General features: G+C 32.9%; 1 protein-coding gene across 1 annotated transcript in view; it reads left to right on the top strand.

Moving 5' to 3' along the window:
* Positions 1-13554, top strand: part of LOC105212423 (uncharacterized) — a 30454-nt gene that overhangs the window by 13452 nt on the left and 3448 nt on the right. The window contains exons 2-3 of the mRNA XM_011184377.3: positions 3734-3866; positions 4236-4337. Coding sequence (XP_011182679.1) covers positions 3734-3866; positions 4236-4337 — 235 coding nt within the window. The remainder of the gene's footprint in view (positions 1-3733; positions 3867-4235; positions 4338-13554) is intronic.

Here is a 13554-nt window from a genome sequence, read left to right as displayed (position 1 = left end):
GCAAATAGAAACAGTCGAAATTCAAACATAAATTGAAAACTATTAGTTGCACTCATTTGACAAGACACGTTCGCAATTGCTGACATTTTTAAAATGTAAACAAACCGAAAAAAGTGACAGTAACAAGAGCGATAATAACATCATCACAAACAGTAATAACAACAACTTGTTACGCTAGGTAGACGGTAGACAGTGCAAGCGACGGCAGTAAAAGCCAAAGAAGTTGAACGAAAATTTGTAATGACAAGTTGTTAGCACATGTTTTAGCGAATATCATCTAAATTTGCAAAAAAAAAACTAAAACAAAGAAACCAAAAAATAATAAAAAGCAGACGAAAACACGATTCGGTTGTCACTAATAATAGGAAATATGTACAAAGAGCTCTCAAATACTTTATACAATGAGAGGCAAAATCAATGCAAATATACATAGCAGTGTCAAATTATTATTTTTTGAATACAACACAATTGATTTAAATAATTTATAAACACGTTTTTGCACATTTTACTGCTATGTTTCGTTTTTAAGTTGTGTTCGAAATTATTCACTGAAAACAATGAATGAATCGTCGCCTGTAGTCTCAGGTAGTATCACAAAAATTGGCATCAAATTTCAAGTTTGCAATAATTCAACGGTTAGCAGCGTCATTGTATAATAAAACCGAGCAACTTTATTTCCGGCAACATTAACACGCGCATGGCAGCAGTTCTCAGCCGCTTTGGCATAATAAACGAATAGCTTTGCGCATTTATGCATGCAGTGTTTGTTTGAAACATCAAGTGCTACAGAGATGATTAAAGCGAATCGTGTTTGATGAGAGATAAATAATGATAATATAGATAATAATAGATAATGCAAAATGACGAAACCACATTGCAACCAGTGCAAAAAAATACTGAAGTAACTAAAATATGTAAATATGTCAAATTGATATAAAGTTACTTTTTTTTATTTTTTCGTTTTTGTAACCAGATTTTTTATGTATGTTTGTTATGTTCAGATGTATTTATTGATTTTGTAAAGGTAAAATTTTCATAGAATGAAACCACGATATGGTTAATGGATTAATAAACTCATAATCTGTATAAATAAATGAAATAAATTTGTATGCATGTTTAACTAAAATGTATCACCTCATTCAACTACTTTAGTGCAAAATAGCACCACTTTAGGTCAGCGTAGTTGTGAAAATGAAATAATAACCGTTCAAGCAAAAACGGACAAATTTTCCCTTGTTATATTCGTCTCCCCCCGATGGTCCAGTTGGGAATAAAGAATCTACTTTTGATGGCGGTAGAACCAATAAAATTAAAAAATCATTTACAACTGAATCATCCAACATAAATACTTTGCTTAGTAGTAGTAGTAAACACTCAATTCAATATATGTGTGTTATTTACGTATACAAAGAGCCGCTCTTCTATAAAATTATTTAATAATGAATTCAAAATCTTTGCACAAATAGTATTTGTACGGTTTCGTAATTAAATTCCATACATTGTTTGAACACACATACATATTCGCAAATACCTGCATTACATTAAACAGCGAATTAAGTTAATTACTTTGCATATTACGCAAATTGTACCGTTTAACTACAGCAAAATTGTTTGGCAACACGCTCTGATGCCCAGGCGTGATAATTGAAAACTTGAATGGTTTTCACAAGTCCTCTTACTATTTCTTGCGATATGCAAATCCACTAAGTGAATGTGCTTTTTAAAATCGTAAATAGGCTACAAGCACGCAGACGGCTTGCGACATTTATGTTGGTTATAAATTGGGATACAAAAACAAAAGCTATGAATGAAATTGAATGAGTGTTATAAATGAGGGAAAAAGTTTAAGTTAAGTTACAGAAAATGAGTTCGTTGAAATATACAATTTGCTTAGAACATTTATAAATTGATATTCGAAATTATTATATTATACGAAGGTAAGAGAACTTGTCATGTCGTTTCTATGTTGAATAAAAAAAAATTATTAAAATAAATTATTAAATTAAATTATTTAAGAAGTGAAAAAGCTGACCACCAAACAGTTGCACAAGCCGTACTCGCACTGTTTTATACTGGATTCTTGTCGCTGCACACCGCGCACGGACGCAACGCAGTTGGTGAGTTACGTGCACGTACACATTAGTAGGTGTACAAATGCATTACGTGAGCTCATACAACGGCGTACTTGAACTACTTCTGGTATTTAGACATATTTATGTGTATATGTGCCACTAGTGATATTTCACCAACTAGTTTTGAGTGTTTGAATTCTTCCCAAGGCCATCATCAAGCGCTGCTGCATACCGAGTGTTGACAATTTGATTTTCTCCATGTTTGTTGCTGTTGTTGCGTTTCGTTTATTACGAAAGCAAATAAATCGTAAATGAAAATAATTAAGAAACAAGGTTGGTTGATAATGCGTTGTGCCGGTGGCAATTATGTGGGCACCCAGGCGTATGAGTATTATTGTATTTTTTATAACGCGGTCGAAGCGGCGCTGACAGGCACGCGAATTTCATTTTCTACCAATACTATATTCAAGTACAGTAAAACAACTGTCTGCAGAAGTTCATGAACATTTATTTGTATGTGCTCTTACTGCAAAAGCGTACACACATAAATCAGCTTAATGGCTGTAACTTCGGTATATGTCGAATAAATATTATTGTTATTGGTCAGAAGTGCTTTGCCTTCCATATGCTGTCACATTCACTCATTCATTAACATTTTAGCGTAATTGATTTTGTTTTCAATTTTATTACATGCTCACTAAGTGTTGTTGTTATTTATTTCGATTTCAAGAGACGTGCCTCGTGTTTGCTGTCCGCGTATTTTTTACCATTATTGTTCTGCTGTCTATTATAGAAAAAGGAAACAACTAGTTCTGCTCTTTTAATTTTGTCATTGGCATACATGTTAACAAGTCTATTTGCAATTAAATGTTCACCTAACTGAATTATTTTAATCGACTTCAAAAGAGTTATGAATAACACAGACAATGTATGTGTTCAACAACGAAATGTTGTTAATTTGTTGCATTAGAAACCAATTCTCATACACACAGACAGTGCCACACAAAGCGAGACATAAAGAATAAAAAAATAGAAAAATAAATGCACGCGTTTGTAAAAATCCCCATATTGTAGGCAAGATGGAAAATTTCAAAAATTACATAGTAGAAGCAATCGGAGGCAAGAGCGATTCTCGCTCTTTGATTGTTCAACTGCATTTTTATGGCAATTGTGGAAGTCGTGAGAAAACACCCACCACAAATCTAAGATGCTAATGACCCAAACACTCATTCTTATTTAAATATTAAAGGCACTTATTTAAAAAGGGGAATTTCCAAACATGGCTCAACAATTATATTTTGGAAAGATACAACATCTATGTATTTATTCAAGTGCGCTGTTGCTTTCAATTCAACGGTATTCCCTTAGTACGACTTAATATCAATTTTAATTGCAAATTTTCTTTTTCATAAAATTAGAAAATAAATTTAAAATCGTGATCGTGAACACTGTTTCGGACGCACATATAAAAGTAGCTCGTATAAAAATCAATGATTAATAGCATGCATTTACTATTGAAAACACTTTAGTAGTTTACTAAATTTTCTTTAATAATTGTTGTGTTAACCATTTTGTTCACCATAACCGCTATTATTAAGATATTTAAATATGTTTTTTGTTAACAGCCAATGTGTATCATACCTTTTTCCTCTATCTTACAGTTAACTTCCTTATTTGCCATCTGCATGAGTCTGGCTCTGGTCGCCGGTCAACGGTTCTTCCCAATACCCACAGACTTCAACTTCAATTCTTTGGGATCTCCAAATGCTATCCGAGATGGACGCAATAACCGAGGTAAGAGCGAATTCCAAATAACTTGAATACATCCTAAAGAGAATTAGTGTAAAAAACACACTGAACAAATGATCACGGTTTTGCACTACGTCTCGCACGATCTCGAAAAACCAATAGATAAGAGTCTAATCCAATTCATGTGTTCCAAATTCACAATTCGAAGTCACTTACGTCAAACTGGAATGAATACTTACGGAACGGTCTAATTAATCGGAATTAACCCGAAATATTCGATACTCAAACTTATAAAAAATATTTTTCTGAAGAAAAAATGTTTTTATTTACATAGTTTAAATATTTATTAATAATCTTGCATTTGTATTATGTCTATTTAAACAATTTCTTCTAATTATGCTATACTTCCCACAGGTCCCGTGCTTTTCCCGCCATCACCACCAAATCAATTCGATGAGAGCAGCGGCGTGATAGTTGGCGCTTCCGGTTATGGCTTTGTGCCACCCCAACAACAAAGTAAACTCTAATATGCAATTGATACCAAATATAGTCAGATATATACATAGTTATGCCTAAAATCACCAACATCTCATGTCCTCCTAGCAACTCTTTCGCAAAACTTTCCGCCTCCTCAACCAAAAACCAACAAATACAAATATTAGTTTTCTTGCAATTTCGAAGTCAATATAAGTAGGAAAGAATTGCAAACGCACGAAGGTCGAAGAAAACAAAAAAGCTTTATTACTTTTAACGCAAATACCTTACATAGACGAATTAATGAGTATCTAATGTTGTTTTTATTCAACTTTTATGAATAAGTATTGATAGCGTATTGTATTTGAGAGAATGAACAGTTACAATTCTTATAGTATATTTATCAATTAATTAGCGCAACATAGTCAATCTAATTAATCAATATTTCACAATCATTATTGTTGTTGTTTTCTAACAGGGTTCGTACGCGGCTAAGCACAAATTACACACGGGTCTAAAGCCATCGCCAAATTCAACACAGTCCACATACCGCACAGATCACACACACACACACTCCCATGCACATGCATTAGTCACACGCAATGCGCTAAAATAATTAATTTACTGTCATAAAAGCTTGACTCACACACACACACTTACTAGAGATACATAAATACAGCACAATGCTTTCGTTCGCTTTGCTTCGTTTGTAGGCTATCGCTAATTAAGTTTAGTAAATTAATAATGCGCTGTTTAATCTCAATAAACGCACCACTGCAACACTAACAATAGCAAAATGCACAGCAACGGCGGGCGTAGAATGTCAACAACAATTTCAAACAGCATTCACCGATAATAGAGAAACTAGTAAAAGTCATTGGAAACGGAAGCGGAAATTGAAGCATTTATAATTTACATCAAAAAAAAAAAAAAATACAATAAAAATAAAATTCCACCAGACACTTAGCAAATCATGCACAATCAAACATAGCATTAGTCATCTAGAATATGAAAGTTTATTTCTTTAATTATTATTTCGTTTTTAATAATAAAGTCTAAGTTTTCGTTGTTTATTTATGTAATTATTCCAAATTGTTACGGAACACACTTGAAATTAATAAAAAATAATATTTTGAATTAAATTTTTGGAAACAATAATTCGTACTTATTTAGTTTTAAGGTAAAATATATATTATACAAGAACTTTTATTACTATAATTTTTTTGCACAATTTTTTATTTTATTTCATTACTTTTTGTTTTATAATTTTATAAATGTTTTATTTTTCATATACAAAATTTTAAGTCGATTTACTGTTATTAATTTATTTTTGAATACTTTTTATTTTTATTTTACCACCAAATTTATTTTTTATGATATTTATTTATACAAATATGCAATTATCATTTTTTATTTCAAATTTTTATTTTCCTTTTTCGTTGTATTTTTTAACAAACAACTTTTTTATCTGTTACGAATAAAGATTTATAATGCAATAAAACCTTGTTGATGTGTTTCTTTTTGTTTTTAATTCTTATAATTTTTTGTGTTTTATTTATGCAATAATTTATGTATCGCACATATTAAGTTATGTATTGCACCGCTAAGTCTTGCCTTGAAAAGCAAATAACACGCTGCTTTACAGACAATAATTAAATTAGTACACATTAAAGGTATGCTGTGTATTACTACTTTGGTTAGTAAACATATTTAAATTATCAAAAAGGAGAGAAATTATCACTTACTCGTATTTGCTTTGGGTTGCAACAACAACACCGCACATACATGTATGTATTTGTATAGCACATAAAACTATATATATTAATGTGACCCTTAAATGTGGAAACTAATTTATAACATATATTTTCAAATCTCTACGGCGATAGTCGAAGATTTCACATACAAGTTTTAGCACCCTAAGTTAATGGTAAAAGCGGGTCGGACAAAGGTCAAAGTTCAATTTGTTTAATGGAGAAAAATTAGAAATAAAATATAAAGGAAATATTCTCTAGTACCAATAATCAATACTACTGGTGAAATAATTATTAAAGGAATTAAAAAATTGGATTAAAAAGAATTAAATTATGTCGCTAAAGAAAGTTCAGACCTACATGCTTTAATCAGCGCGGCTCATGCCAAAAAAAGTATCTATAGTATATGAGAGTCGATTTTACTAATTTTTTTTTTTATGAGAAGTAAGCGTAGTTGTCAACCGATTTCATACATTTTGAATCGGTAACATCAGGGTAATATCGGAAATATATTATGGACCGAATTTCTCTCCCACTTTTTTAATCTATAAGTGGGCGACACCACGTCCATTTTCCATTTTTTATACTAATATGATTGCAGCTTTCCTCTACACTATTCACTATAAAATTGAATGCATTAGTGAGTTAATGGAGTAATAATATCATACAGTATGAAAACATTGGAAATCTGATAATAATCACGCCACCCCTTATCAAAGTTATTTTGTATACTACTAAATACATATGTGTTAACTCACTAATGAAAAATGTCGAAAACACTAAATTTTTCAAAAGAAATGAAAAGCGCTGCACTCAGATTTCTTATCAAAAACGATATCCCTGGAATTACTCGACTGAATTCATTGAAATTGGGTATATAATATTTTGCTTACACACTAATGTTATCGATGGAAAATAGGCGAATTTAGTTAACAACCACGCTTACTTGCCATAGAACACAAATTATTCTCCAATGAAAATATTGGACCAAAATTTTACAAAATACTACATTTGTAGTCTAAAAGTCGCCGAAATCGGACAATAAATTTTCATGCCCCAAATATCGAACATAGGATTTTGGTGCTTTTGGTAAATTTGTTGCTGAATATTTTGGTGAATCCCTCAGATATTTTAAAGAATTTCTGTGGGAATCTTTTTCTTCTAATAATTTGTCTCTTTGCCAAAAATAACTAGTTCGTATGCTCGTATATCGGTTAATATGTGAGATATTTTAACAAAATTTAATGAGCGCATAGTATATGAATAGTGTACCTTGATGGTGAAAATGAGTGATATGGGTCAAGAACTATCCTAGCCCTCATATACTATATGACAACGATTTTCGTTATTCTACTGGACTATTTACCGAATATATGGGTTAAAAAGTGTGCTATCTTAATAAAATTATATCAATAAAATGCGAAAGTATAAAATGCTTGGTTACACCCTAACTTGGCCCTTCCCCTCTTGTTCAAATTTATCACAATACCAAAATTTGTGTCATTTAAAATGCTATATCTAAAGAATCAACAAGTATGATAGTTATAGATATGTCTTCTGAAGGTTAGGTCTAACTGCAAAACATTAAGGGCTACACATTTAGTTTTCACATATAAATTATATGTTTAGTTATTAACTCAACCTGACGTTTAAAACTTATCGTCGATTTCGTAAGCATTAATATTGGAATCTTAAAGTAATAAAAAGTGGGATATCCGTTGAAACATGAATATCTAACTACAGTCAGCGTCATATTTCATCGTACGGCACTCTAAAATCAAATTTTCCGTTTTTAATCTATTTAAATGAACTGATCAAAATAAAAAACAAAATATATTTCATATTCCAGTTGCAAAAATTATTTGCAAAATAAATGTAAAAACTCAAAAATTGGCTTAATGTTTAATGTTCGTACGGCGTTGTTTATCGTTACTTTTAAGAGTTTCTCGTTACCATTTTAAAACAAAATACCTTCAACATAGAAGTGGAATCAGTTTATCACGTGCTGTGAAGTGGACCAGTGGTTATTTCCTATTTTGACAATAATGGAGAAAAGATATGAAACTTCCTCAGATTTTAGAGAAACTGTGATATAATAACGAAAAGAAGCAAAATCAATGAGATAAATTGATAAAACTACCTCTAAATATAAGTTTACAATACAGCACATACTAGATTTGTTTATAAAAATAATATTAGAGAATAAAAAAATGGATCGAGAGGCGCGCGAACACTTAATGATAGACATAATTAGGGATAAGGTACGAAGAAAATTTTGTGTGAGCTGTTCAGAAACAGGCAGTGAAATGGAAAGAGCTTCAGAAATGTGGTTGAGCAAGTATACAATTCAGAAAACACTACGGCGTAATGGTTATCTTCACCAACAGCGAGACGAACACCGCCTATATCTGAATCGAACAGTCAAAAACGCATAACTTTCGCAAATCAGCGCTTGAGGAAGGGTATTGACATTTGACAGACTGTACTTTTCACAGACGAAAGCATATTTAATCTTTTCGGCGATGATGGCCCATAAAAAATTTAGTGAAAACCGGACACAACGCTTCTTACTAAAAATTTGCGAAGTACTGTTAAATATGGTTTAAGAAACTTGATTGTTAGGGGATGTATGACAGTTTCTGGAGTTGGAAAGTTGATCTTTATTAGAAGAAAATTGACAATGAACAATATTTAGAAATTTTGAAGCAAACTTTAAAGCAGTCAGTTGAAAAAATGGGCTTAACTGATGCTTATGTTTAAAAAAAAACACAACGATCCAAAGCATACTGCATATTTGGTTCGCGAATGGATGCTATATAATACGCGAAACAGCTTCACACCTTTCCACAAGGCTCGGACTTCAATCCCATTGAATACTTAAGCGATTATATAAAAAATAATCTTTAAAAACATACAATTTCGTATGTGCCACTTCAAAAAAGGGCTTAAAAGAAGAGTGGAACAAAATACCGACTACTTTTACAGCTACACTCATCTCTTCGATGCTAAATAGAATGAAAGACCCACAAACTACTATATTTTAAGTTTCTAAACAAATGTATCGCGTATAACATAGTAGTGAAGATATTGATTACATAAATGTGTAACATACGATAAAATATGACGCAAAAAATTTGTTCAGTTTAAGCTTTTTTTAATTTATCATTTTTATTTTGAAATATATTCAATCAATTTGCATATAAATTATACTATTTCCAAGCTTTCTTTTATTTATAGAAGAACTTTTTTCATTTGAGTGGATTAAAAACGGAAATTTTCAATTTAGAGCACCGTACGAGTCAGAAATATCTGGATATCTCAAACAATTGTGGTTTTTATTGCAATACTGATGTATAATCAGTTATTGGTTTTAATATTGTAAACAATCTTTTCTATTGAAATTAATTCGATTCGAATAACTCTAATCGAACTGCACTAATTCGAAAACAGTTTGCAATAAAAAGGCGGCAAATATTTTCTTTTATGTTGTTATATATTCGTCGCCTGTCTGTTTGTAGCATTTCACATACATTCACGTTTATATAGAATAAGATCAATAAAACTACCCATTTGTTTTCGGATGAGGCATACGTGGCATATGGCACTGCGAGACATATGTGTGTGATTTCGGATATATGTACATAAGTGGATCAGCAAACTCATAAGTGTACTGGGGTTCCTCGTGCGCACTAGTGCACGCGCATGGCGATCGGATCACATTTGTTTTGGCAAAAGAACTAAGAGCCAGCGGCGTCTCAACGGCGTACAGTGCAAATGTATCCAATCTGAGCAGCTTCGTAGTCAAAGTAGAATGAGTACTGGTCAGTTAAGGCAACCCGAAAAGCAACTGGCATACTGCACCGAATAATAACTGCACGCGTGGATAGAAATGCTTGGATGCTAGCTCGGTCGTTAACAAGCTGATACTATTGTCGTTGGACGCTGAGTTCATATGCACATGTGGCACCAAATGTAGTGTGTGGGGACGTAGCGCATGTAGATTCTGTAATGCAACAAATTTGCACAAAATATGCAGGCAGCAGGTGGACTTGTTGGCGCGCATGCGCAAATAACTGGTCTACCTTCTTTAGTTGAGCATTGTTGGTTTTGCTAAGATTTCTGTTTTTCTTACCAGCGGAATTTTTTATGCAATTCCATTTGCACAACATTTCAAATGCTAAACGTTTTGCTCTGGATGACATAATAAAAATCTGCTGATAAAATGCACAACAAGCATTGTTAGCGCATTTGCATATTGCTGGTAACAATGTGGCAATGCCACTGGTGGAGTGCATACGATTGTAAGAGTATTTCGTTGCAGTTGTGGCAAATCATGCAAAAACAAAACAAATCCACTTGTGGCTTGTTGCGTTTGAGATAATTCTTCTAATTTGACAATTTACCCACGACTTTTCGACGTTTGAAAGAAAGTGAACCAATAGTGAAGGCTGTGAAGAAAGCGAATGAAGCGGAGTCACGCACGATTTTAATTGACATATTTGAGCCGCGGTAGCGACATTTGTGGCGCCAATCCAGACACTGCGATTTCCATGTGATGTGAGGCCCTGTTCAAATTAACTTTGTGGCGTATCAAAAACTACTGAGTTGTTGGGTTCAAAGCGGGTTTTATAACCTCATTTTAGACAAATGAACTATTAATAAACAAATGGTGGATATAATACCATAAATTTATTACAGCTTCAAGTGGTTAAAGTTACGCTTTTTCAATATTTGTAAACATGAAACATATTCGCATTTTATCCTCTCAACAGGCTTGCCACTTCAGTGTCCACAATACAAACCTTATATTTCTAGTTTTTAAATCAATAAATAAACAAAATTATCTATATATTTATACATATTTAATATATATGTAAGTATTATACGAGGCGTTTGGCAGGTGTGATATTTGTGTGAAATATTTTTGTTTACAAGTAATATTTGACAAGCGTCGAAGGCTAACTAAGTTAGTGTTGCATGTTAGCGCTGAGGGGTTCAATACAATATAATAATGAATTACTTTTATATATTTATTTTAAGAATAGCAGCCATCTTCTTCTTCTTCTTTGGCACTACAACAGTGGTTCGGTCTGGTCCGAAAACACAAAAGTTCACCATTTGTTTCTATTCATGTCGTATATCAAAAGTGTAGGCATGTCCCTATGCACTTGGTCCTTTCTTTGGACTCGTGGCACCCCGGCTTCCGTTATTCACCCATGAGTCTCGAAACGAAGGAGCTTTTCAATAGAGCATCGTCCTCCATATGTAAGATATAGCGAGACCGTTAGTTTTTTATGCGATTCACTATATCCATGATACCGGAGAGTGCTTTACAGTTCATGGTTCCATCTTCTTCTGTACTTATCGCTCACGCCCACTGCTCCACAGATCTTGCCTAGAACGTGCTCTTGAATGCTCCAAATACCTTCTCATCTAGGTTTGTCATCATCCATATGCCTGCGCCGTATAACTGGACGGGAATGACGATTGACTTATAGTGCGTAATTTTTGTTCGTCGAGAGCGGGATGTGCTTCTCAATTGCCTACCGATCCCAAAGTACCACCTGTTGGCTTGATATCCAGGCTTAGATTGTTGGTAGTATTTATGCTGGTTACGAGATAGATAAAGCCCTTTACTTTTTCAAATTCGTAGCTGCTAACTGTGACATAGTTCCCAAGACGCGAGGAATCCTTGTGTGTGATCACCAGGTACTTTATCTTGCCGCGTTCACCACAAGACCAACCACTTTCGCTTCTCTTTCTAAGCTGGAAAAAGCTGCGCTGACGATTCTGTTGGTAAGGCTTTTGATGACAATGCCATCTGCATATCCCAGTAGCATTATTTTTTTAGAACAGATCGTGTCACTTTAGTTCAGTTTGTTACTGCGACTGGGAGAGCTCCTTCCCGATTTTGACGGAGCTAATAGTTATGCTCAACGTCATTCTACATAACTGTATAAGTTTCGCAATGATACCAAATGTAGACATGGCGTCGAATAGGTTCTGTCTGTGCTACCGAAAGCGGCTTTGAAGTCGACAAAAAGGTGATGGTTTGACGGGGATCTTTTTAAAAATTTGATGCATTATAAAAATCTGGTTTATGGTTGATTTTTCAGGTCTAAGATCACACTGATAAGGTCTATGTGTTTAAGTCTTCCGCACAATATTGTCGAAAGAACCTTATATGCAATGTTAAGAAGGCCGTTGTTTTCACCTCGTCTTCTTCATCCATCGCAGCACTACTTTCACTATTTAGCAGTGTCAAGAAGTGTTCGCTCCAAATTTCGAATGTTCTCTGGAAGTTTACTACGAGGTTTCCTTCCCAACAGCTGCCAACCCTCTTCGAAATATCGTCGACAGAAATATTTTAGGCGGTAACCCTTCTTTAATACCAATATTAAAAATATATATAAATTGTTTATTGCAATTTAAACAGATGGAAAAAGAAAAAACTTAATTGAGGATAATTTTAACACTCCTCTTAGTTGAAAAATTGTATTGTATCTCTATTTCATAGGTACAAGAAGACTTTATGTTATAAATTTCGAAATTTCAAACTCTTTATGGTCACATAGTTGGTATAGTTTAACAAATATTATTAAATAAATATAAACGATTTGATTTATCGTTCAGCGAGCAACTAAAGTTTATGGATATCCGTTGTTCGTTTTTAAAACTGTCGATCATAGTTCAGCTGAAAGCCAAAACCTATTTGATTTACTTGAATTTTATACATAGTTATCAAAACAACTAACCAGTGTTAGCCTTGTCAATGCTTCAAACTACTTTTTGACTTGTCACACACCTGCTGAGTAGCAGCAGTATTGTGCAGCAATTTGCTGTCTGAATAAACAATAAATATTTGTATTATAAAAAATTTAAATATTAAAAAAAACTTTTAGTTGAACAAAAATTATATAAGGGGGAATCAAGTGCGAGTGTAACCAGAAAAATTTTGTGACCAGCATGCATTAGTGATAATAAAACAGTTTTATAAAATTTGAATGTGTATTTTTTATATTTTTCGCAAATTTATTTAAATTCAATTCAACGACATTTTTTTCTAATTTACATATTTCAACAAAGATAAGTTTTTAGGGTTTTTATAACGGACATTTTTTCGGATTAAGGCTAAGGTGTCTTTCTAAAATAACTCACACTGATTGCGGTTATCATATATGTATATTGTTTTTATTTATTATATATATATATATATATATATATATATATAACAGTCTAACACCTTTCAGTAGCCTTCTGAAGGTATAAAAATATAATAACAATACCGAACTGACGTCCGACTGGGCGTGTTGTTGAGCTTGTCAATTATTTGTTTATTTGTTGGCTGATTAGTAACTTTTTGTATAACGGTTTTCGAACTGTACAAGCGTCTGTCAAACAGGCATTGGCAAGTGTCATTTTTGCTTTACTTGCGTGCGGAAAATTGATGTGTTTTTTTCTTGAGCGGCATTTCAGTATGCCTTCATTTGAGTAGTTGCTTTAATTTG

The sequence above is a fragment of the Zeugodacus cucurbitae genome, chromosome 2 (genome assembly GCF_028554725.1).
Source record: "Zeugodacus cucurbitae isolate PBARC_wt_2022May chromosome 2, idZeuCucr1.2, whole genome shotgun sequence".
NCBI lineage: Eukaryota > Metazoa > Arthropoda > Insecta > Diptera > Tephritidae > Zeugodacus > Zeugodacus cucurbitae.
The sequence above is the reverse complement of the archived record's forward strand: the minus strand, read 5'-3'. Positions and strand labels throughout refer to the sequence as shown.